Source organism: Crocodylus siamensis, chromosome 9, assembly GCF_052110815.1.
Source record: "Crocodylus siamensis isolate JL-2025a chromosome 9, ASM5211081v1, whole genome shotgun sequence".
Lineage (NCBI taxonomy): Eukaryota > Metazoa > Chordata > Crocodylia > Crocodylidae > Crocodylus > Crocodylus siamensis.
Window position 1 is genome coordinate 37,633,804 of NC_143403.1, and position 22,244 is coordinate 37,656,047.

Genomic DNA, 22,244 nt, shown 5'->3' on the forward strand with positions numbered 1-22,244 from the left:
CCACCTACTGAACCTATTAGAGTACGGAGGAACAGAGCTCCTCTCCAGAAGATTTTGGGACCCTTATTTTTAAATCTGAGCCAAATGTAACAATCTTTGTTATGAAAAAGTTAAAGTTACAGGTACATTTCAGTGATGTGAGTGCTTGAAATGTAGAATTCAATTTGCAATCCTCAAATGATCAAGAAGACTTTACCTTTGGCTGCATAGAAGCCTACCCTCCTCCATTCTTTACATGTACTGGTAGTTCCACAAATCTGCATCACAGAACACAGGTTTTATATATAAACTGTCTCATACAACCTTTTGTCTGATACTGAATGAGAACACTTTTTGTCACATTACTTATCTTTGCTCTTCTCACACAAATTCTTTAATATGAATATGAAGTTTGCAAATGAAGAGATGTCAAAAGACACTTGGAAAAGAGGAGTTTATGCTGCATCATCCTTAGCTTGTGGGTATCTATAGACACCTGTAGTGCTCCAAATGAAAGACAAACACCTGACTTCATTCTGGACAGAGTTGAGAATAATGGTTTAAAAACAACCCAAAGTAACTGCTGTTAAATGGCCACCTCATCAGTTTGGGATGCCCCATTGAGCTGAAATATAGCAGAACACAATATATTTAATGGTATTTTCCAGATTCTTACCTACTAGATCCTGGCCGGCCAGGTACAGTGAGCATTTGGGATACATTATCAGAGGGTAGCTGCAGAGGAGGGTGACTTGTCTCTTCTGCTGGAGCCTCACCTTGGGCGTCCGCATCCTTGATGCTGACAGTGGGGTAGGTAATTGATGCTGGCCCTTGGAAAAAAAAGAAACATATAAAATGAATCAGAAAAGGAAAAAGAAAACATTTGCAACATGTTTTTTGGCTCAGCATCAATATTAGTCAACCCACAGCCATCAACTTCCAGCCTTCATTTGTGCCTCTACTTATTTATATTAAAAGAACATTCAGTTTGGAAAAACTCCATAAAATTCATAGATGAGGTCTGGGCTGCTCTAAGGATGGTTTAGAAAGAAAGATGTATTAAGCTAGTTATTCGGTAGGTGTAAATCAGCATGTGTCCATTGAGTTCAGTGTCCTCCCACCTGAGAATCTGGCCTATGAAGCACAAGAAACTGAGTTAACATCTCTCAATATTATCTTCAGTGGAGATCTGTATCATAAAAACCAACATCTCCTTGTGTGTTTAACTTATTTTGTTTATTTATCTGTCACACAAGAGACCACAATGAACCCTTGTTTATATTTTTGCATGAGTTTATTCATTTCTTTTTTTTTTAACAGATAAGCAAAAAAGCCTGAAAATGCATGGGTGCTTTTCTTACACTCTCAGACTTTGCAAATATTTTTTTCTTTTAAACAAATTGAATAATTTTCTCTACACTATGGAAAAATATATTCTGAAGTCACTACGACTATCAGTGTCATAAGTAAAGTTTCTTACATCAGTGTGTACATACATGGACCCATAAAGTTTCCTAATAGGTGCGACACCATAATTGCATCACCTTAGTATGGATTTCAAATTACATCACAGCACACACTTATACCACACAAGGAAATATTTAAATGATAACCTGACAGGGTCTCCCTTTTTATGAGGTGATAACTACTTCCTGGGCTAAATAAAGGTAATGGCTGAAGGCTGAGATAATAAAGAGAAAATAAATTCAAAGGCCAAGAGCACAGGGAACTACGTAATTGAAAAATAAAGTTCAGCTTGGATTCTAGAGCGTGTGTAGATGAAACAGGGGCCTTAAATTGAAGCAGTGGGTTTTAAAAAACACCACTTCCATTTAAGGCTGATTAAACCCTGTGTCATGCACACACCCCACTGACTTACCTGCCTATCCAACAGGGAGGGGAAGGCAAGCTGCCAGCGGATAGCGCATTCCCTGGGCTGCGGAGGGGCTGGTGCTTCCCTCTGTGGCAGTGACGCCCTTCCCCCGTGCCAGGCGGCACCTGCCCACAGGCACCTGGCTCAGGTGGTCCCGGGCACTGCAGCCATGGAGGGAAGCACCAGCCCCCCGCACAACTCAGGCAGGCAGGCTTGGGGGGGTGGGAATCAGGCTTGCCACTTCTCTTGGGCGGAGCCGCTTTCCCGGGTTGCCGCCAGGCTGCCTGCAGGGCTTCCTGCAGAGCCGCATGGAGCCCCATGCTATGCTCCGTGGCTGTAGGGGCAGCAAACTAAAACTCCTTGAAGGAGTTTTAGTTTGCTGCGCCCCAAGTCATTTAAGGTGCATTATACCATCGAATTTCCTGCAGCGGCTGGAATTAATGCACAATACACTTCAGAGGCATGCAAACACTGACACCATTAAAGCAGTGCAAAAGCATTTAGCCAGCTTTAAAGTGCCATGCACACGTCCCTCATTTTGTCTACACACAGCTCTAATGTCTAGTATCCCCACATTCTGACTGGCTGAGGCACTTACTCTCATTATGATATGTAAAATCACAGCCCATGAGTAAGTCTTTGATATTTTCATTTACAGAGGGTGAAACTCACCCCTGAGCAGGTAACTGTGCACCACTTACACTGGGTGAACTGCCTTCGCACAGGGCAAGAGTCACCAAAAGGTATAAAAGCATTCACAGACACACACACTCCAAACCCTTGTTGATTACTATATGACTGAGTTGGCTGAGTGGGACAAAGCAAACACACACAACAGAGAACATTAGAATGACATTAAGAGGCAAATTCTGACATACTTAATCAGACAGAAATGTATTAATGTGGTTCTAACAAATCCAGCCCAGGAAGATTAGAAAAGCACCAATTCACATTTGTGGACTAAACTGTTTATAAGAGGGAACAAGACTCCACTTTTCCATTCCCTCGCTCTCACTGATTAGCAAGAGAGTTCATGCATAATAGAGATGTACTCCTTTACCTGAAGGTTTTCTTTTGGGATTATTTAGCAGGGAGAGGGTTTTACTTCCAACCCAGACATCCCCAAAATGCACTTTGAAACCACAGTCATTCTAATACAGTGCGTTAACACAAAATACGTTCCATATTAAAAAGCTGGTTCTTATTGTATCGCTATGTTGCAATAGAAGAACATAGTTAAGGAAGAGGGAAAAAAAATAGCAACAGAAAGGATGCACAGAGATCAAGGCCCCCACACAAAGCAGTGCAAGCACATCACAAAAGCCGTAGGTTCTACTACCCAAGGGACGAGGAGGGGGCTGTTCCTCTCTCAAAAAATTGGGGTTCACCACACCAGCCTTTCCCTTTCTGGTGATGAGGATGGGGATGCGTGAGGTGGTGGAAGATTGGTAGCTGGGAACATTGGGTAACTGCTCTACTATGCTTTGGGAGAAAGGGGAGGAGCTTCTGCGATCAGGTGGCTTGTCGTGCACCAGGCGGTTTAACTCAACGTCTTTGGCTTGCTTGGACATAGTGCTAGGAGCCTAGGCACTTCAAGCAAGGGACAGCGCATCTGAAGCTGCAACAAGAAACACAGAATCATATGAGAGAGTGCTGCTTAGTCAATAAGAAATACAATGCTCAGATGAGCTTTGTTTCAGTACTCACAAGTGTGGAGTGTGGTGGCAGAGTGATTACAAAGTCCCACTAGGGCCCCAGAGGGTCCAACTGGAGAATCACTTCAAGCTTATGCCGAAGGCCCTCCCCAACTGACCCAGCTGTAAATGGATACCTGGCCATTTTGGCTGAGTAATCTAGGGCAGGTGCTAGTGATGATAGCCACAGCACTCCCTGGTGTGCCACTGGCATACTTTAACCACACTAACCTGATAGGCCACTAGGCTCTGATGAATCTCTGGCCTTTTGCACTCTCAGATGTGAAAGATAACACCACCAGGAGAGTTGCATCTTACCAGGCTGGGCCTGCATCCTGACATTCAGCATCCTCCTGTTTCACTACTGAGGCTCTTCTCCACAAAGACTGATGGACAGAATCAGGCATGGTTTTGTGACTGTGTTCACAGCATTGACAATTGACAAGCAAGGAATCAGGCTGTCCAACCACACACATTTCTCTTGTGACTCAAACAATGCTTTCCGGAAGTGAGAGGGTAAGTAACATCTTCCATGGCTTTAATTGTTCTGCCTGCCCCCAAACTTACAGTTTTCACTTTAAGGCTGCTTCTAATCTAGTCTCTCATTTATAAATTCTGCAAAATATGAAATGCCCAGTCTCCAAACCACAAGCCATAATGGAAAATGAGTTGTGTTAGTCCAGAGATCAGACATACACCTTCCTTCTTATAATCGAATGGAAATTGATCCTTCCCACAGATAAGTGGAGGCCTAGTGTTTAAAAGAAAAATCATGGGACAATTTGGCAAAAATGTCTATAAATTCTAGATGCTTCTATTTTTGGGTGCCCACTGAGGACACTGACAACTGCTATCAGCTCTCTCTTTCTCAGTAAGTTAGGGCAATATGAGAGCTGCTGTAACCTGCATCAACTGACAACAGTCCACAAAAGACTGCTTGCCAATTTTGGATAGTTGAGCACAGCACGTTCTAGCCAAGCTTACTTCCTGCCCCAACATCTGTTCCAGGGTCTATGCAGGGATGACATGCCAGTTCTGGTCCCAGTGCAGACTCCCTCACACAGCTGGAATCCCAAGCAAGGGAGATCAAGTCAGGTTCTCCTATTCAGGCTGCTAAGGGGACCAAATGGAAAGGGGACCAAAGAGAACTTGCACCCACAGTTCATGTAGGGGCTAATCGCTACTGGGCATGAATGCTGATTGCTTCTGATTTTGTGTAGAAAGGAGAGTTTAGGAGAATTATACGAGAATATCCTTTGGGAAAATTTTATCTAAATGCAAAAGCCCCTTGTAAGATTTGAAGATCTTACTGCAAGGCGTATGTGCAACTTAAGCAATATATTTCATAGACATCAGGGCTGGAAGGGACCTCGGGAGATCATCGAGTCCAGCCCCCTGCACTAAGTGCTTCTAAGTTCTACCCACAGAAAATACACATCTGTTGACCCATAGCATTGTTGCTGAATTGTCAGGTTTGTGCTATCATTATAATAATAATGTAATATTAAGCATATCTGCAAGAACACACTGAGCAGTTAAAAGCAACTCTCAGAAATGAAACAAGGCTATGGGTCAAATCATCCTTTGACTATTTCCAGAGACCTTGAAGAAGCTGTACTAGAAATAAACACAGACCTTTGAATTAAGTTCCCATTAAATTCCACTTCTAATTTTTATTCAGTCATTCCTAAAAGTTTAAATTAAAATACATTTTACAAAACAAGTTATTCCCCAAATTGAATGAGGGAACAGAGAAAAAAAAAAACTTTTCCCCTTCTCCATTTCTCCCTCAGCTGAAGAACAACTTCCTACATCATGAGAGAGATTATTTTAATTAAGAAAATTAACTGCTGCCTAACTCTCACCTTCCATATCTGGGTATTACTGATGGCAACTCTGCCACTGTTTCTCCCATAAGATGCTTTAAATGAGGTAAGAGAAATTTCAGAAAGCAGGCCCATCACACACAAGAATCACATTGAATAAGAATTCTAAAAGGCGAGTTTTCCTCTGATGAGGTATCTCACTGTCCTTTTTTGGTTGCTAGAAACTGACTGCCATTATGTGTTATATATGGTACCTTCAGTATCTGTTCCAGCAGGCTCCAATTCAGGTTCTACTTGCACTTCTTCCACCTATACAAAACAATCAGTCCACTGTAAAAACATCCCATTCCCTTACCAAAGTAAAACAGAAAAACAGTATTTTATACAGGCTGAAATCTAATGCAGTTTTAGTAGCAAACTGGAAGTTAATATTACTAGAATATTTCAGAACCTTTCCCTCTGTCAGGTAAAAAAAGACAGAGATGATCTAACATTATCATAACAGCTGTAGGCTATTTCACTAGAGAAGTCGTAGACTAATTCATTCATTGTAGCGAAAAGACTTCAAGGGAAAGACATGTCAGGAGATTTGCCTGCACACACACTTTTCATTATTTTTTCACAGCAACTGTAACCAAAATTGGCCACACTGGAAATACTGATGCCATTTGATGAGTATGAAGTTTACCATGTCACTTCCACAGGATTTGCGCACAGTGCTATCTATGCATTCTGCTCTAACCTTTATGATGTTACTTTTTTTATTTCTCCCAGTAGGACAGTATGTGGGGCCACTGTTGTTTTATACAGAGAACATTCTGACTACTTACTTCCAGTTTAATGCACAGAAACGGTCCATCTCCCACATTTGTTTTCCCACACTGCCTTATGTCTAAGTTCTACTCAAAGCTCACCATGGAGCAGTACACTCCTAAGTACTGATATTGTGAAATTAAGCAACTTTCTTAACATCACTGAAGTGACTGAGAAAACTGAACAAAGGACATATAAGTTAGCCTGGTGCCATGAATATGACTTGGGTCTTGTTTTTCTTGACTACTTAATTGCAGAGCTAATACAAGGATCTCCCACATTTCTGGTGCTGCAGAATGCGATACAAGTGCTAAATGAGAATGCAATGACACCAAAGATCCAACTTCTAACACAGAAGAAATTCCTGGATACTTTACAGGCTGAGACACATCATGGAGACAGCCCTACCAACCAATTAAAAAAGACTTCCTCAAGGCAATGGATAGAGTTTGTATCTCAGCATTCATTTCACTGTAACTCTTTGGAACTTTTAGCACAGTCACTCAACAATGTACTGATGACTATATTTGCTGAAGTAGATCATTTTGTATTAAAGTGGCTGAATTCATTCCCATTTGAAAGGACCCAGATAGTTATAATGGACAATTACTCCAAAAGCCTTTAAAGCAGGGGTGTGCAATTATTTTGGTTGGATGACTGCTTAACAACTTTTGGTGAGCTGTCAAGGGCTGCAAGGGTGGCCCCACTCCTTGACAGGTGCCCCACCGCCTGGTCACCATCTTGGGACCAGAAGTTCTGCCCCTAAGACCTGACCTTTGCCAATATAAGTCCCTCCCCTTGCCCCTGGAAGTCCTCCTTTTGGGAAGGGGGTTTGCTATCTTGGAACCAGAAAAAAACAAATCATATACTAAAAATCAAACATCTGCTATAATATATTTTAACTGTATTTAAAAAAAAGTGTTTTCCTGATTTATGTATGTTGGCTTAGTGTATATAAAGGCAATTGCATAATAGCTCAAATAAAGTCCTGCATAATACTTCAAAATAAAGTCCTGCTCTTATACATTGTGTGTGGGGGAGTGTGGCGTGTGGCTGGGGGGGGGGTGTGTAGGGGGGTGAGCTGAGGATGAGGTGTAGGTGTGGGGTGTCGGTGTGGGGTTTGTGGGGAGAGTGGATATGGGGCTTGTGGGGGAATGTGGGTATGGTAGGGTGTCCGTGTGAGCCCTCTGCCACATGCCCCCCACATGCTGCACAGCCCCCGCCACCAGTGGCAGCAGCAACAGGTGGTAGGGTTTGGGGTGCTTATGGCCCACAGCAGGCAGAGCACCCTTGGCAGGACTGAACAGACACTTTTTCCCTATACAAGGGGCAGCAGCCAGAGAGGTTATTTGAGTCACCGCGTCACAGTAATTCAGCTACGTTTCCCTGCAGAGTCCTTTCTTAACATAAACCAAATTACCGTGTCTCCACAGGGATAATCCTTCAACTGTTTCTGACTGTGGTGATCTCAATCTGAGCACCTGAATTACAAGGAAAAGATACATTTTCCTACCTTTATCAATGGGTCTTTGACCTCAGTCACTTGCTCTTCTTCTATTTGGTAAACATCTGGAGCATCATTGAACTCAATTGGCTGGTTATCTTCTGGCTGGCAAACATCTGGAGCAACACTGAACTCAAGTGGCTGGTCATGTTCTAGCTGGCAAACATCTGAAGCAGCAGCGCTGAACTCAATCACTTGTTCTTCTTCTATATGGTAACTATCTGGAGCAGCTACTGCAAAAGAATGCTCACCCACGTCCTCATTAAAAATAATACAAGAGTGAGGCAGAAATCTATAGAAAGCAAAATAAAGGTAGTGAAATATTACAGGAAGCGTGCTGTAGACACAGGTCATCATAGCACTGTGTATCTACCCACTGGGCAAAGATTTTTAAATGTCAAAGTTGAAAAGCCATTGCTTTACTGAATCCTGCTTATAGACCAGAAAGGATATGCAAGTATACCCCAGATGTAGGCAGTGGAATTGAGGGGCTGAGTCTTAGGGCCCAGACAGGTAGGACATTTATGCTGGTATAGTTTGTATGTTTTGTATATCAGGGTAAATTTATATCAGTGTCCAGAGCAGACAGAGGAACAGCCAGATTTCAGTACAGTAGACCCTATACTGCTGTCGCTGTACCCACCACAGGGAGTAACCCATGGACACGTGACCCCTGCACTGCCATAAACTTATGCCAGATTTTTAACCTAATCTTTCAAGGGTAAATTCTACATCAGATCTAGGGCAGTTACCACAGTATAGGCATTTATGTCATCTCTGCACTTCTTGTTTATATCTGTGTAAAGTAAGTTACAGCATTGTAAGTCTGTCTTATGTACAGGCTCTTATTAATTGCTGTTGTTAAAAGCAACCAAAACCCATTTAGCAAATTGGAAAGCCTTCTCTACACATAAGGACTATTAATTGTTTACTGCACCTGTTTCCTGGCACAAACATGCAGCCTTTTACTAGAAATAGATCAACCTTGGTTTAACATATGAGCTATAAAGTTAACTACCATGATTGAGGAGACTGACTTAAAATGTTGGAAAAAATATTAACTGGTCAAAGTAATATAAACTATGCAAGTCATGAGCAGGAAAATGAATGTGCCTTGCTAAATATTTCTAATTTAATTAGGAACCACCAAACAAAAAACTGGAAGCCAAATGTTCCAGCAGCAAGACCTGCAAATATCACCCCATGTTTGTGTGGTGAAACTAGTAAGATGGCAAGTGCTGCTTATTTTCTGTTCTCAAAGGCCAACTTCAGCACCCAAATACAGAATCTGCAAGTCCTAATCTACTATCCATTGTTGACAAACAGGGCTCACAAGATAGATATTATTGCTTTAACAGGACTTTAATGAGAAAAAAATGGTCCCTTGGTGCTTGGTGATCATTTTTCTTAATGTTTCTATAGCTTTAATAAACAAATTACCCTGGAATCAGTTGCTACTTGGAGGAGAAGGAGAAGAATGAAGAAAAGACATCAGAAAATAGCTGAGTATTTGAAAACCTAAAAGTCACGCTATCGCATCTGAGAATAAATGTTCTCACTGCATTGAGTGAAAAAATGTTACTTCACAGGACTTTTCTTGTATCTTTTGATTTATTAGAAACTCTCCCCAAACCCAATCTCAACTCTTTTCATCCTATGTTAGGCAACACAACCATCCTCTCTCTCTCTTTTCCAGTAAAAATCCCAATACATTGAGTGTTGAAACAATATCTCAATTACCATAACTGAAATTATTATAAACTGAAACTAAAAACCCCAGAGAGGATTACAGAAGCATAGAAAGCTCAGTAAATTACAGCACAGTAGAAATTAAAAGCGGGTTTTGACACAATAACCAGCAAAAAGATTAAACACTGATCAATCATGCATTTTCTGCTTCCATCTGAGAATCTGGGCATTCTGTTTTTTTAGGCAGAAGGCAGAGTACAGCATTTTGATGCTAGTATATGACATTCTAAATGTTTACAAGCAAGTGAAACCAAAGTAAATTAATCAATTAGGCAAAAACACTTCCTAAGCACTGGTTAGCCCAAAGATACTATTTCTAATGGGTATGGGCATCTCAGTAATTTTCTCCAATAGAAAAATGATTTTAAAATTCACCTACTTGTATTAAAGTATATTTGCAGATACAGCACACAATCTCATCTTTAAACCCAGCTTCATAATATTCATAACGCTCCTGAATACATTTAGTTAACATACATGTTTTTAAATAACCGGGAACCACTTTGAAACCAAGATTTTTCTCCCTCGTTTTTGAAGTCTACAGATTAGCTGCAAATCCTGTTTTCTGTTAATCGGATTGAGCTGCTGTGTGGACAGCTTCTCAGAACCCCCTCTGGAAACAGGCAACAGTGTAGGGACCAAAGGACTGTGTTGCTAGGGGAAGCTGAGCAGTTGCTAAGAAAGAGAAAGTGTCGCTAGGAGACACTTGCTGGTTACTAGGTACCATACGTCATCAGAAAGTCTTTGAATAAACCAAGTTAGCTAAAACATCCTTCCTGGCTCATCTCTTAAAACAGTGTTGCCCTCTAGACAGAGATGTGCGTATGCACTGCCAAGATCATATCCACTGTCATCAGGAAAAGACCAAAAATTCAGGGCACATTTAACCTAAACTCCAACAACATTCAAATTCCACTGAGGGTTAAGTGTAAACTACATCTGTTAACTGGTGTTTGTGCCTTGAAACTTCTTAGCAAATATGGAAATAAATGGTGTTGCTCTCTCTAGAGTAAATGCAAACAGTTTTAGTCAGCTGCTTGTTGGTGCATTTCAAGGTCAGACTTAGTTCACACAGAGCAGACACTTGGACCAAATCATGTCACCATTTTCCCATCATGGCTGTAAATCTCCTCTAGTGCAGGCAAAACAGTTAACCCATGCAAATAACCACGAACTCAAACCTGAATCTTGCCTGTGGTTCTGCTATAAAAAAATCAGCTCTGTGAAAACAAAGTTTATTTAAATCTGAGCCTTTTTAATTCCATGTCTTGACAACTCACATAGGATCATAGGAAAGCAGGGTGGAAGGGATGTCACAAGGGATGTACTTTAGCACTCTGTTCAGCCTGCTCTTGAAAATATCCAAGGACTCAGATTTCACAACTTTCCTAGACAGCTTGTTCCAAAGTTTGACTACCCTCATAGTCAGAAAGTTTCCCCTAATCTCCAATCTCAATTTCCTCTGCTGTAGCTCAAGGCCATTGCTCCGGGCTCTGGACAGCTGCAGCAAGCAGCAGCCAGGCTGCAAACAACTGTGCCAGGCTCCACAGCTCTGGCATCAGCTCTATGCTGGCAGTGACTGCGCACGCACCTCAGGGCGGTTGCTCAGCCCTCCTGTCTGCCCCAGGTCTGGGTAGTTGCTGCCAGCTGGGAACCTGAGCTGGGGAGCAGGGGCTTTGGGTGGGGGCGGGGGCAGCAGGGCTGGGGGGCAGGGGCTTTGGGTGGGGGCAAGGGGCACAAGCAGGGCATCCTGCCATGTACCCCCTGCCTTCATTTTGTTTTTCTGGCATGCTGGCACTCCAGCACCTTCCAATGGAGGCATTGTGGTGTTTTTCGGCACTCCTGCCAAAAAATGTTGCCTACCCCTGCCCTATGGTCACAGAGAAAAGCCCATCTTTATCCTTTCTATAATCACATTTCTGTTATTTGAAATATTTACAATATTTACAGTCATGTTGATATGTTGTTTATGAGCTACTTCTCATTAAAAGATAAAAACATTTCAAGTGAATCTTGAAAGAATGCTTACAACTCTGAACACCACTTACTTTGCAGTCTTGGTTTCTTCCTCCTCGCTACCATTCTGGAAATAGGATGTCTGCAACCTTACAAGGGAAGTATTTTTATGGTAAATATAATGTAGAGATTTTGAATTTCAGGTGGCTATTTGAAATTACACTCTATGGATGTAGACATTTCTGCCAAGATGATGTAGGCAAGAGGAAGATATGTATCACCTCAAAATCTCAAAAGAAACATTTGGAGATGACTGACTTGAGAATATTGGCTAGGCTTATTTCACAGTATTTCATGGCAGGTACTAACATGTGGGAGAAAATAAAGAATATCTACAAAAGAATGATGTAAAATATTAAAGAAATATAGGGGCAAACTATATTGGAAACTTCAAATTCTATTTGCTCTGCAGGAAGTCTTCTCTCTTCCCCTCTCCCCCACCCCAACCTTTTTTTTTTTTTAACAAAACCTCCTACTGGAATTCGTGCTCTAGGGCAGGAAATTGCTGACTGGCTGTGTGGAATGCTACGTTTCCTTCCAGGACTGTGTATTAGGGGGAAAAAAGCCTGTGTAATGAATGTTCATAAATCCATTTATCTTTAGTAGGGTGGAAGGAAGCACCAGTAAACAGCAACAGAAGGAACAGAGCTCTGGGAATCATTTTATGTTAGCACAGTTGCTATTTATTCTAAGGAAAACTAATCAGCAAGAAGGAATGAGCTTCTGACATGCAGAGCAGCAGTATTTATCCAGGACCTGGAGGCTGAATTCACTTGTAAAAGACAGTCTTTTACTTCTGAGCTAAATTCTCATGCATAGCTCTAGGAACACCAGAGTTGTTATCCCAAGTCAGCGTTCCCACCGGTCACCCCCTCCCACCTCCGGTCCTGTGCACCTTACTGTGCAAACTGCAACAGCCAGAATCCATGATGGGAGCTTTACCCCTTCTTCTGAAGCTAGTGGCTAGTGTCAGTCAAGCAGTGGACAAGGTAAACCACTGGTCTGTGTTGATACAGACTGGCGATGCCTTCTGGAGACTGTTTAGCCTGCCATGCTGGCAAGCAGCCTCCCAGAGGAATGTTGACTGACTTAGCCAGAAAGCCTTTCAGGAAGCCCCAAAATACATTGACTCCCATCTTTCAGCCAACAGGCTGCTCAACTCCCTCACTGTGTCACATTTTAGCTGCTAGCATAGAGTAAGCGACACACCTATTTCTTAAGTGCACACAGAATTGCTGACATCCTCTGGCCAACTAGGCTCATTAACTAGTTTCCTTCTCTGTGGACAGCTTCAAATGATAGCTTGTTGATAGTCCAAGAGATAGATCCCACAACCAGTTTCCTGCTCAAAGGTGGAGCGCTGATCAATTTTCCAGAGGTTATCCTACTACAGCACATAGCACAGACACTGTGCCTCCTTTTTCTAGACTCAGCTTGCGATTCTTCAGAAGGTGATACCCATCATGATATTAACCTTATGCACAGAGTCAGGTAAAACAAGCAGGATTTAGCCATCAAAGTCATTTCCCTTTCCTGTCACTCCTGTGAGGAACCTCACCTTGTCCCTCAGGGTAAGAAAGGAAAACAACCTCAGACTCCTTCCCATAACCAAATTCCTGACTCCACAGACCTGATCCCTCTGATAGGCCAGGCTGAACTCCTGCCGCACAGGAGAACAGATTTCCTTCCTTCATATTCGTGTCATATAGCTCATAATGTGAAATCCTGGTGCACAGCATTTCTGTTTGAAAATCTCTTTTATAGGATCAGAATCTGTGACCACAGGGGAGCCAACTGTAGCCAGGATATTCAGCTGGGCAATGATGTTTTATTGAAAATCTGAAATTCAGCAGGTGAAAATCTCTCCTCGCCTGTAAATTCTGTTAGAGGGCTCAAAGGCACTTGTACAATATACAACAGCCTATGGAAGCATATTAATGACTAAACACTTTTTGGCTGGAAAATGTTATTTACTGTTTTTCAGATGCGTAACTGCTGAAGGTTAACAATCAAGTCCTTCCAGCTTCTTAAGCATCGTTTCAAATCTGGAGACTGGAGCCTTCCACAAGAGTGAGGAGAAGATGAGTTTAGTAACTCGTCAGTTACACTGCAGTGTAAGCATTTGATTCTGCTCCACTAAAATCAATAACGAAACTGAAAAGCTGCAGGATTGTGCAAGGACATTGGTGGACTCATCCTTGCGCTTATCTAGGAGTAACTGAACCACAATATAGTTCAATGCGTCTGAGATTCTGCACATCTGACATATAGTTGCCTGAAGGTACGAGAGCCCAGAAATGACATGTATTAGAATAAATGCAAGGCAAGCTGGCACAGCAGTGTCTTTGCTACCTATTCAAGTAGTTTATACCTGGAAGGACCCCAAACCCCTTTGCACTTTGCAGATATGGGTCTCTGAACTCACCGCTGAGCTGCGGGTACCTCTGGGGATGGACACACATACCAGTCACCACAGACAACCCTGTAAGTGAGAGGTTTTAGGAAGAGATTGAGATAAATGATATGGAGAATGGGCCAGGCATTGTCAGTGATGATAACACCACTTTAAGAACATATTGCAAGGGACCCAGCCCCTCCTGCTTCAGGTAATAAGTCCACCTCCAACTACTAGAGGATAGAAAGAATCTTTCTTCTTAGCACAGATGGTCTCATTATTGCCTACACCAGTTTGTTACAATACCCTCTCAAACAGCTGGTGCTGTATCCCGTCTGAGACAGAATACTGCACTGGATGGAGCTCAGCCTAGGATTTCCTGTGTTCTTTTCATCTAAATCTCACAGAAATTGGAAGGAAAGCCAATTGCTTGTTTTAGTAACTCTGGGTCCTTGCAGTGCATATCACTTTTATAGCTAGTTGTATAAATCACCAGGTGCTAAGTAACCCACACAATATATTGAATGGATGTAAGGAAAGAACAAAACACATATGGATCATATTCCACCCTCTGAGTCCTCCACATTGGAGGGCTTGATTCCTTATAATATAGGATCTGACATACAAGGTGGCTTTTCCAGTATGAGCTTTCTCTTCTTACCTCTCTTCTTCCTCCTGAGTTTCCTCTTCTATTGAAGGGAGAGGAGCAGAAGACAGTTTAAGTTCCATCTCAGTGTCACAAGGTTTCACCTCTTCTAGAACTTCATTGGATTCAATGTCTTCAATGACAAGTTTGGTCTCTCCCTGCTCCTCGGGGAAGATACAAACTGTAGTGGGAACAGGGGAGAAAGCAGTGAAATGAAGGCAGCACATTCATTACTCAAATCCATCTACATTATTTTTTAAAGCTCTCAACATTTAATACAAATATTGCTCAGCACAGGGATCATCAAATACACCAGACTGCCAGCATATCCCAGTGTTCCCCAACTTTGTATCACTTTCAGCCCTGTTGAAGCTGCAACAGGTGTTCCTAACAAGTGTACACGTGGACAAAATAAAAATACCATAAAAATATAGGTTTCTCTACATTTATATATCTTACTACTGGAAGAAACCCTGTGACGGAGTAAATTGGAGTAGAATTGTTGATTTTACAGGAGCCGCACTGATTGACATGAGGATCTGGCCCATCCATCTCTAAGCCATGGTCTGATTGCTCTTACATGAGGACTCAATGGTAGGAAAGGACCCAGAAAGCTCTTGCCCCCTTGCACTCCAGTGCAGGAATGGCCACAACACCATCCTGGAAACTGACCCCAGTGTAGAGGCTGGAAGTGGGGCTCAAATGAGCCTGCTCTGCACCTTGTTATAACATCTTCTCCCATAGGCCTATTCTCCCTGTGTTCTCAGCAAGCAGAATACCATCAGGAGCTGTTATTAATGATGTACATGTTCATGCACACCTGTGACAGCAGCACCTGCTGAAGTCATGAGCTATCCCCAAGTAGTAATTAAGCCTGTGACATGGCATTCTACACTGCAAACAGTAACTACCTCTACAGCCCAATCATTAACCAATGCTGCAGGGAAGTACATGGGGGACCACATTTCTGGAAGGGTCATCATGGGTCTGCTCCAAAGCCCAGTGAAGTCAATGAGATTCCTCCCATTATCTTCAGCCTCCATTAGGTCAGGCCCACTCAGCCATTGTTATCTCAGATACATGCTAATTGCATGCAAGAAAAACAAGAGGAAGAACTAAAACTACCCAAATCAGGTGTTATAAAAAGAGAAGGGATTTTTGGGGTCCCATTAACACCACCAAGACTACAAAGAGTTCAATAAGAAAGTGTGGACATTTAAAAATACACAAAAATAGAAAAAACGACATTTGTGATCAAAGCTTGGATTTTATTTTTAATTCCAATACACATTCACTCAACACTACCCCAGGTGGCATTGTACTAATGCCACACAATGTATTTAGTCAATTTTGTTCAGAAACAGGTTTTAAAATACAAAGGAGAAGAAAAAGAAGACACTTCGCTAAAAATACTGGATTTTGTTCGCTAGGGAAGATTCAGAAATGTTACTCAGTTGCCATGTAGCAAGCACATTATAAATACACAGATAAGAAACATTATTTCAGCTGCATAGATAGGAACTCCTCATTATGGGTGCCTGGCTTGTTGTAAAGTAAATGATACTTGGGTGGAAAAGAGTACCTAATCATAGTAATAGAAAAGTAGGGTTAGGAGGGATCACATGAGATCAAATCCAACCCAATGTTCTTTAACAATCCAGCCCAGAACATGCATGAGTGCATGTGTGTGCCTGTGCCTCTGTGTCTGTATATTGGAGGTGTTCAGTTCACACAATAGCCTCTCTTGGAATGTTTTAACTGCTGAGAGTTGCTCTGAAACTTTTTAGCAGGCTAGACCAGAAAAGCTACATTGTCTGTGGAAAAGTCACAATTGCTTGGGATACATTAAATACAGCCCTGCTCAAAGAACAGCCACAAAGCCTACGTGCCACTTAAACCTTATTTATACACCTAATATTTTCTGTTCCAGACCAGGTCCCTTCCCACTTGCTAAGTCAGAACTACCTTTTCAGTGGGAGAAAAAGAACACAAGTCTCTGATGATGAGAAGCTAGGTGCTATTTGGGTATTGTGCTAAGGTTTTCTGACAGAAGTAAATTCAAACTGTCAGCAGGTTTCAAGTGATAACATTTTGGTATGCTGTGGCTTTAAAATCATTTTAGGAATTCAGAAGTGACAGTAGGAAGATCCATGCTTAGAAGGTTGTGCAAAGGATCTTTTTCAGCTCTTATACCCAGTACAAATTAAACCTTACAGCCATATTCTGAAGAATCAAAATCTCTGCCTCTGACATACCCAGACAAATCAATGTCAAGTGAAAACAGAAGAAAATGACAATACTATTGACTGGAATTGGTATTAGAGTCAGGTTCTTCCCAGTAGCAGAAATTCCTCTTCCAGTCAGCAGAGGCAGACAGTTACTGTGCATCTAACTCCAGCCAAGGGGGCATCCAACTTCAGCTACTGAGATGTACAGCTAAAATTCCCTTTTGAAAATGGAGCAACTGAGTTAGTTGAGCCTCAGCTTTTACTCCTGGTTTAAGTTTGGAATGGGGAGTAATTAGAAAGGAACTTGCAGATCTTTCTCTTTGTTTCTACCCCCAACTGTATTTTTCTCTTCAGGTTGGTTTAATTTAATTTTGTGCAAAGATGATTCTCCCACGTCTTCATTTTCCATTTGTTTCAGAGGCTTTAAGCCCCTTTCCCCCCTGAAACAAAAGGAGAGGGAATATATTAATAAAGATGTTTGCTGTTTTGGATTTGGAAGAAGCCTTCATGTGTCACATAAGGCTATTTAAAATACCACAACATACCAAATCGGGGATTTGACTTAAGCCAGTTACACATGAAGGGTGAAAGTCTCTCCTGTACATGCAGCTGTCATAAAGTTGATTCTTCGCTTAAAACCATAAAATAGGGCTTAAAAGATGCTTAAATAGAGCATTGGCCTTATGCTAGGCTTTGTGAACAAGGATGAATTGAGGAGCTTTGGTTATATGATTTGCCACAAACTAGAGTCATCAGTGCTTTTTGGTGACCAGCATCACCAATCACTGATTGTTCAACAGAGAGCAAATAGAATTCATACACCTGGGCCAGTGCTTCTCTGTATCCTGCCTAGTAGAGAGCCACAAAGAAACACACTACCATCTCAGCATTTCCCCTGTTCAAAATCCCATGAGAATAATTTTTCATTTTGAGAGTTAAGGCAAAGTGGACATAGCTGCATGATAAGACATTCCATGATGTCAACATTCCACCCTACCAAATGCCGGGGAAAGGTGCAAAGGAAGAATACCTCGTCTGAGACATCACCTAATGTTCATAGTGCCAGACCCAAACTGAGTAGCGGAATCCAGATCTCCTCAGGAAGATCCAGTCTCCTACCTAATTCCTCTAAACTACCAATGTAGGAAAATGAACCCATGCATTGCACAAAAGTAAGTTGAAATGGCAAAATGTTCCTTTATATTATCTATGCAGTCTATACAATATTTTCCTATATGTCACCCTGGGGAATGACTGATTAGGCTACAGTACTGCAAAAAGGAACGAGGGGTTACAGTATACCACAAGCTGAGTATACACCAACAGTTGCAAAACAGGGCAACAGTATACTGGGTTGTATTAACAGGAGTGTCACCAGCAAATCAAGGGAAGTGATTCTTTGACTGTAGTCAGGACTAGGCAAATCTACATGAGACACTATTGCACGGTAGCTCATTGCTATTGTGCAGTAGGGCTGTATGAAATTTCACCACCTGTTTCGTTTCAACACTGTTTTAACTAATTTTGAGCTCAAAACAGCAAAATCAAAACAAAACAAAGGGCTTCGAAACAGCCTTGAAACAAAACGAGGGCAGTTGAAACATTTCAAAAGTTTTGAAACATTCTGAGTTTCGAAGTAGCCCCTCTCCCCAGTGCTACGATTAGCTGGGGAAGGGAACTGAGCCCGATCACTCAGTTCTCCTCCTCAGCGCTGCGATCCATGCTGGGGAAGGCAACTCAGCCCAGCTAAGCTGAGTTCCTCTTCCCAGCCCTAGGATCAGGTTAGGGAGGGAAACTCAGCTCAGCTGGGCTGAGTTGCCTTCCCTAGCCTGGATCACAGCGCTGGAGAGGAGAACTCAGTCCAGCTGAGCTGAGTTCCCTTCCTCAGCCCGATCCTAGCCCTAGAGAGGGGAACTGGGCTGGGTTGAGTTGCCTTCCCCAGCCCAATCAATCACAGTGCTGGGGAGGAGAACTGAGTGATCGGGCTCAGTTCCCTTCCCTAGCCCTATGGATCACAGTGTTGGGAGGGGAACTGAGCGATGGGACTCGGTTCCCTTCCCCAGCTTGATTGGGCTGGGGAAGTGAACTGAGCCCGATCACACAGCCCTGACAGCCGTCCCGGGGTTGTGGCCCCCGATCTGCCCGCCAGATGAGAGAAGCTGGATGCTCCTGCCTGGGACTGGTGGTGTGCTGGCACTGGTCCCAGGCAACAACACCCAGCGTCCCTCCCTCATCTGGCAGGCAGATCAGGGTCCACAACCCCGGGAGGACTGGCACAGCCCCTGCAGCCCTCCCAGGGTCGTGGGTCCCAATCTGCCTGCTGAATGAGAGAAGCTGTTTCAAGCTTCCCCATTATAGCCTATGGGTGAAACTCGAAACAGCGTCACTGTTTTGACGAAACAAAAATGGAACAGAGGTTTCAAACTGAAACAAAATTCAAAATGAAACACTGTTCCATCACCACTGTTCCATTTCAACTTGTGTTTCATTTCACGCAGCCCTACTGCACAGTAGCATTTATGGGCACAGACCATGACACAAGGCTACTATGCAGTAATAACAAGTTACTGCATAGTAGCATCTGAAAAAACCATGCGAGGAAGCTACTGTACAGTAACACTGGTTACTGTAGTGTGCAGTCATTAAGGACTTGGTTATGCAAGTACTAAATGACTGCACAGTAACAACTGCACAGTCTGCTGCTCTTGTAGATGCAGCCACTGATGAGACCTTGCCTAGAGTACTGTGTTCAGTTTTGGTCCCCATACTTCAAGAATAGTGGCACAGACAGATTGGAAAGAATCCAGCAGAGAGTAATAAAAAAGGCCTGGAAAACATGATTTATAAGGAAAGGGCAAAAGAACTGGAGTTATTTAATCTGAAGAAGAGAAGACTGAGGGGCAATTTGAAAACCATCTTCAAATACTTGAATAATGACCATAGAGAGGATAGAAAAGGGTTTTCTCTGTGGCCATAGGGACAAGACTAGAAGCAATAGCCTCATGCTGAAGCAGGAGAAATTTAGATTGGAGAACAGGAGGAACTTTCTGATTATGAAGGTGGTCAAGCATTGGAACAGGCTACCTAGAGAAGCTGTGGAATCTCCATCCCTGAAAATTTTCAAGAGCAGGTTGGATAGACACTTGGCTGAGATGGCTTAGTCAGAGACAATCCTGCCTTGTGCAGGGGACTGGACTAGGTGACCTTGTGAAGTCCTTCAGTTTTGCCATATAACATTCAGGTGGCATTATCACACCTGATATCAAAGCATTCTTTTGTAGTATGTCTGCTTTGTGAAATCAGCCATGACAGAAATCACCTCACTTTTTATTACAAAGCTGTGATGTACAAGAGTAGTAGAGCAAGGCACAGACATAAGTAGATTCTGTAGTGCAGTGGGCAGCAGAGGAAGACCTAGCAGTGGGGCACTGGAATAAAGGTGAGGGGTGAGGAAGGGTTGGGGAAGGGGAGGGGAGGCTCCAGACTCCAGCCACTATGGGCTGTCAGTACAGAATTGCCAAAAGCCATGCCAAACAACAATATAAAAAGCCAAATTTGGCTTTGGGATTAAATACTTGGCTACAGAGGGTCCAACCTCTGCCCTCCAGAGACTCAACCTCTCCTGCTTCTACCCACTGACTGCTGGGTCCTAGCCATGTTCCTCTGTTCTGTGCTACTGGTAACCAGAGCTGCTGAAGTCTTGAGAAGCCCCTACTTCTGTTCCAGTAATCCGACTTAGTCAACACCTGAGGCTCATGTCCCTGTGACCCACAACTAGTTACACTACTAGTGAAAGGTTGTAGTTAAGGCTACATACTCTGCCTGTCAGTCTCACTAGGGACCCCAAATATGTCACCTATTGCAAGACTTATCTTCTTCCTAGTTGTGCAGAAGATGTCTTTGTCTGGGCACCTCAAGCTCCCAAAGGCATGACCTCAAACCTCATGAGTGAACTTAAAAGAAGTGGTTTGGAAGGGGCTATAAGTGTGTATCTGATCCAAATTCCAATAGCCTTTAAGGAATTGGAAAATTCCTTCTGGCGTAACCCAGTTACGCACGTAGATAACAAATTCACTCAGAAATTGTGTTTTAAAGTGCTTCCAACAGCACTAAGAAAATCACAAGGCTTCTCAGTTTGGGACATTCTTCACATTTGGAGAAGATACCCCCAAAATGCAAGTCTCTTACTAAGAGAGTCAGATAAAGGAAAGGCTTGGAGAGTCACAACAACATCCCAAATCTACAAGGAAGCTTTCAGGAGAGAAAAGGTTGATACTGATCAAGAATGTATTGCAAGTCAAACTGCACAAAGTGAACTAAAAAAATGCAATGGGGACAATTTAACAACGTTGTTCTCACTGCTTCCCTATCTCCCTCTCAAAGCTCTGCAACATGAAACCCAACCCAGGTCTGGTCAAGGGCATCTTCCTAACTCTGCTGCAGCCCTTCCTTCCATTTCATCTTGATCAAGAAGGTACACATCTCTGTTGAATGAAATAATGTAATGTAATGGGAAGTACTGATTACTTACTCTCCTCCACTGGGCACGCAGTTACCACTTCTCCTTCCTAACATGAAAAAAGAATAGAGTAAAATATTACTGTCATCTATTTTTCACCAATGTACGTGCAGGTGCATGTGTGTGCATGTACATGTCCGTGTATTGCCACTATTCTACTCTCTCATCCAGTACATCTGGCAATTCAGTAGATGGCACCCTTCCCTTGTGAGTCACAACAGAACCCCTACCCCAGCATGAAGCTAGCTATGCCATACTATTAAGAATTTTCTGTGTGAAATATAAAACAAAGGTCTTGACTATTTGCTAAAAAATGTATTTATAACACCTTATCATCTGACTAGCATGATTCCCAAATACTGCGGGAGATAACTTTGCCCAGTCCACATAGGCTCTGCTGAAGTCTCCAGAGCTAGGCTCGTAAAAGGCCTCCTCCCCCTCCAGTCTCCACTGAGATAGACAGGACTACACAGCAGCCCTCAGACAGTGCAGAACTCAGCACTAGGCCAGCTAACTCATCACCATGCAAGAGCCTACTTGCACTCAGATAAAGCTGAAGCACCAACTCGTTACCCCATTAACCACTTACCGAATCAGCCTGCTTGATCACAGGCTGTGGAACCATCTTCTCCAGTTCCTGAACAAACCAGTCAAACATCCTGCCAAGCAGAAAATTTCCATTACAATTTTTTCCCCTCTCCTATTTTTTATTTAACCTTCGTTTCCTTCATCAGTAGGGCATGCCGGCCCTTTAGGCTCCCCACCACCCTGCCCTGGGGCATACTTAGTGCCAATCTGTGCTCCCTGACAAGAAATGAATCCTCCTATCTACCGTTTACACTCTGAAGAGAACATCTATTAACAAGGAGTTTCCAGCAATGCTGAGTCATAATTTTGCAACATGTAAAGTGTCTCCCTTGTTAAGAGCATCCCACCAAGCAACTACAAGTAAACATACACTTGGATGCCAAGAGCAATGGAAAGCACCAGAGCCTCAGAGCA

At 42.7% G+C, this 22,244-nt stretch overlaps 1 protein-coding gene across 8 annotated transcripts in view; it reads right to left on the reverse strand.

Annotated features, from left to right (window-relative positions):
* CNGB1 (cyclic nucleotide gated channel subunit beta 1) overlaps positions 1 to 22,244 on the reverse strand; it is a 152,408-nt gene that overhangs the window by 59,423 nt on the left and 70,741 nt on the right. For all 8 annotated transcript variants that reach the window (XM_090062699.1, XM_090062698.1, XM_090062703.1 and 5 more), the window contains 8 exons: positions 21,832 to 21,901; positions 21,255 to 21,291; positions 14,511 to 14,676; positions 13,880 to 13,936; positions 11,487 to 11,543; positions 7,699 to 7,981; positions 5,627 to 5,681; positions 656 to 809 (listed from right to left, as the gene is read on the reverse strand). In XM_090062699.1, coding sequence (XP_089918825.1) covers positions 656 to 809; positions 5,627 to 5,681; positions 7,699 to 7,981; positions 11,487 to 11,543; positions 13,880 to 13,936; positions 14,511 to 14,676; positions 21,255 to 21,291; positions 21,832 to 21,901 — 879 coding nt within the window. The remainder of the gene's footprint in view (positions 1 to 655; positions 810 to 5,626; positions 5,682 to 7,698; positions 7,982 to 11,486; positions 11,544 to 13,879; positions 13,937 to 14,510; positions 14,677 to 21,254; positions 21,292 to 21,831; positions 21,902 to 22,244) is intronic.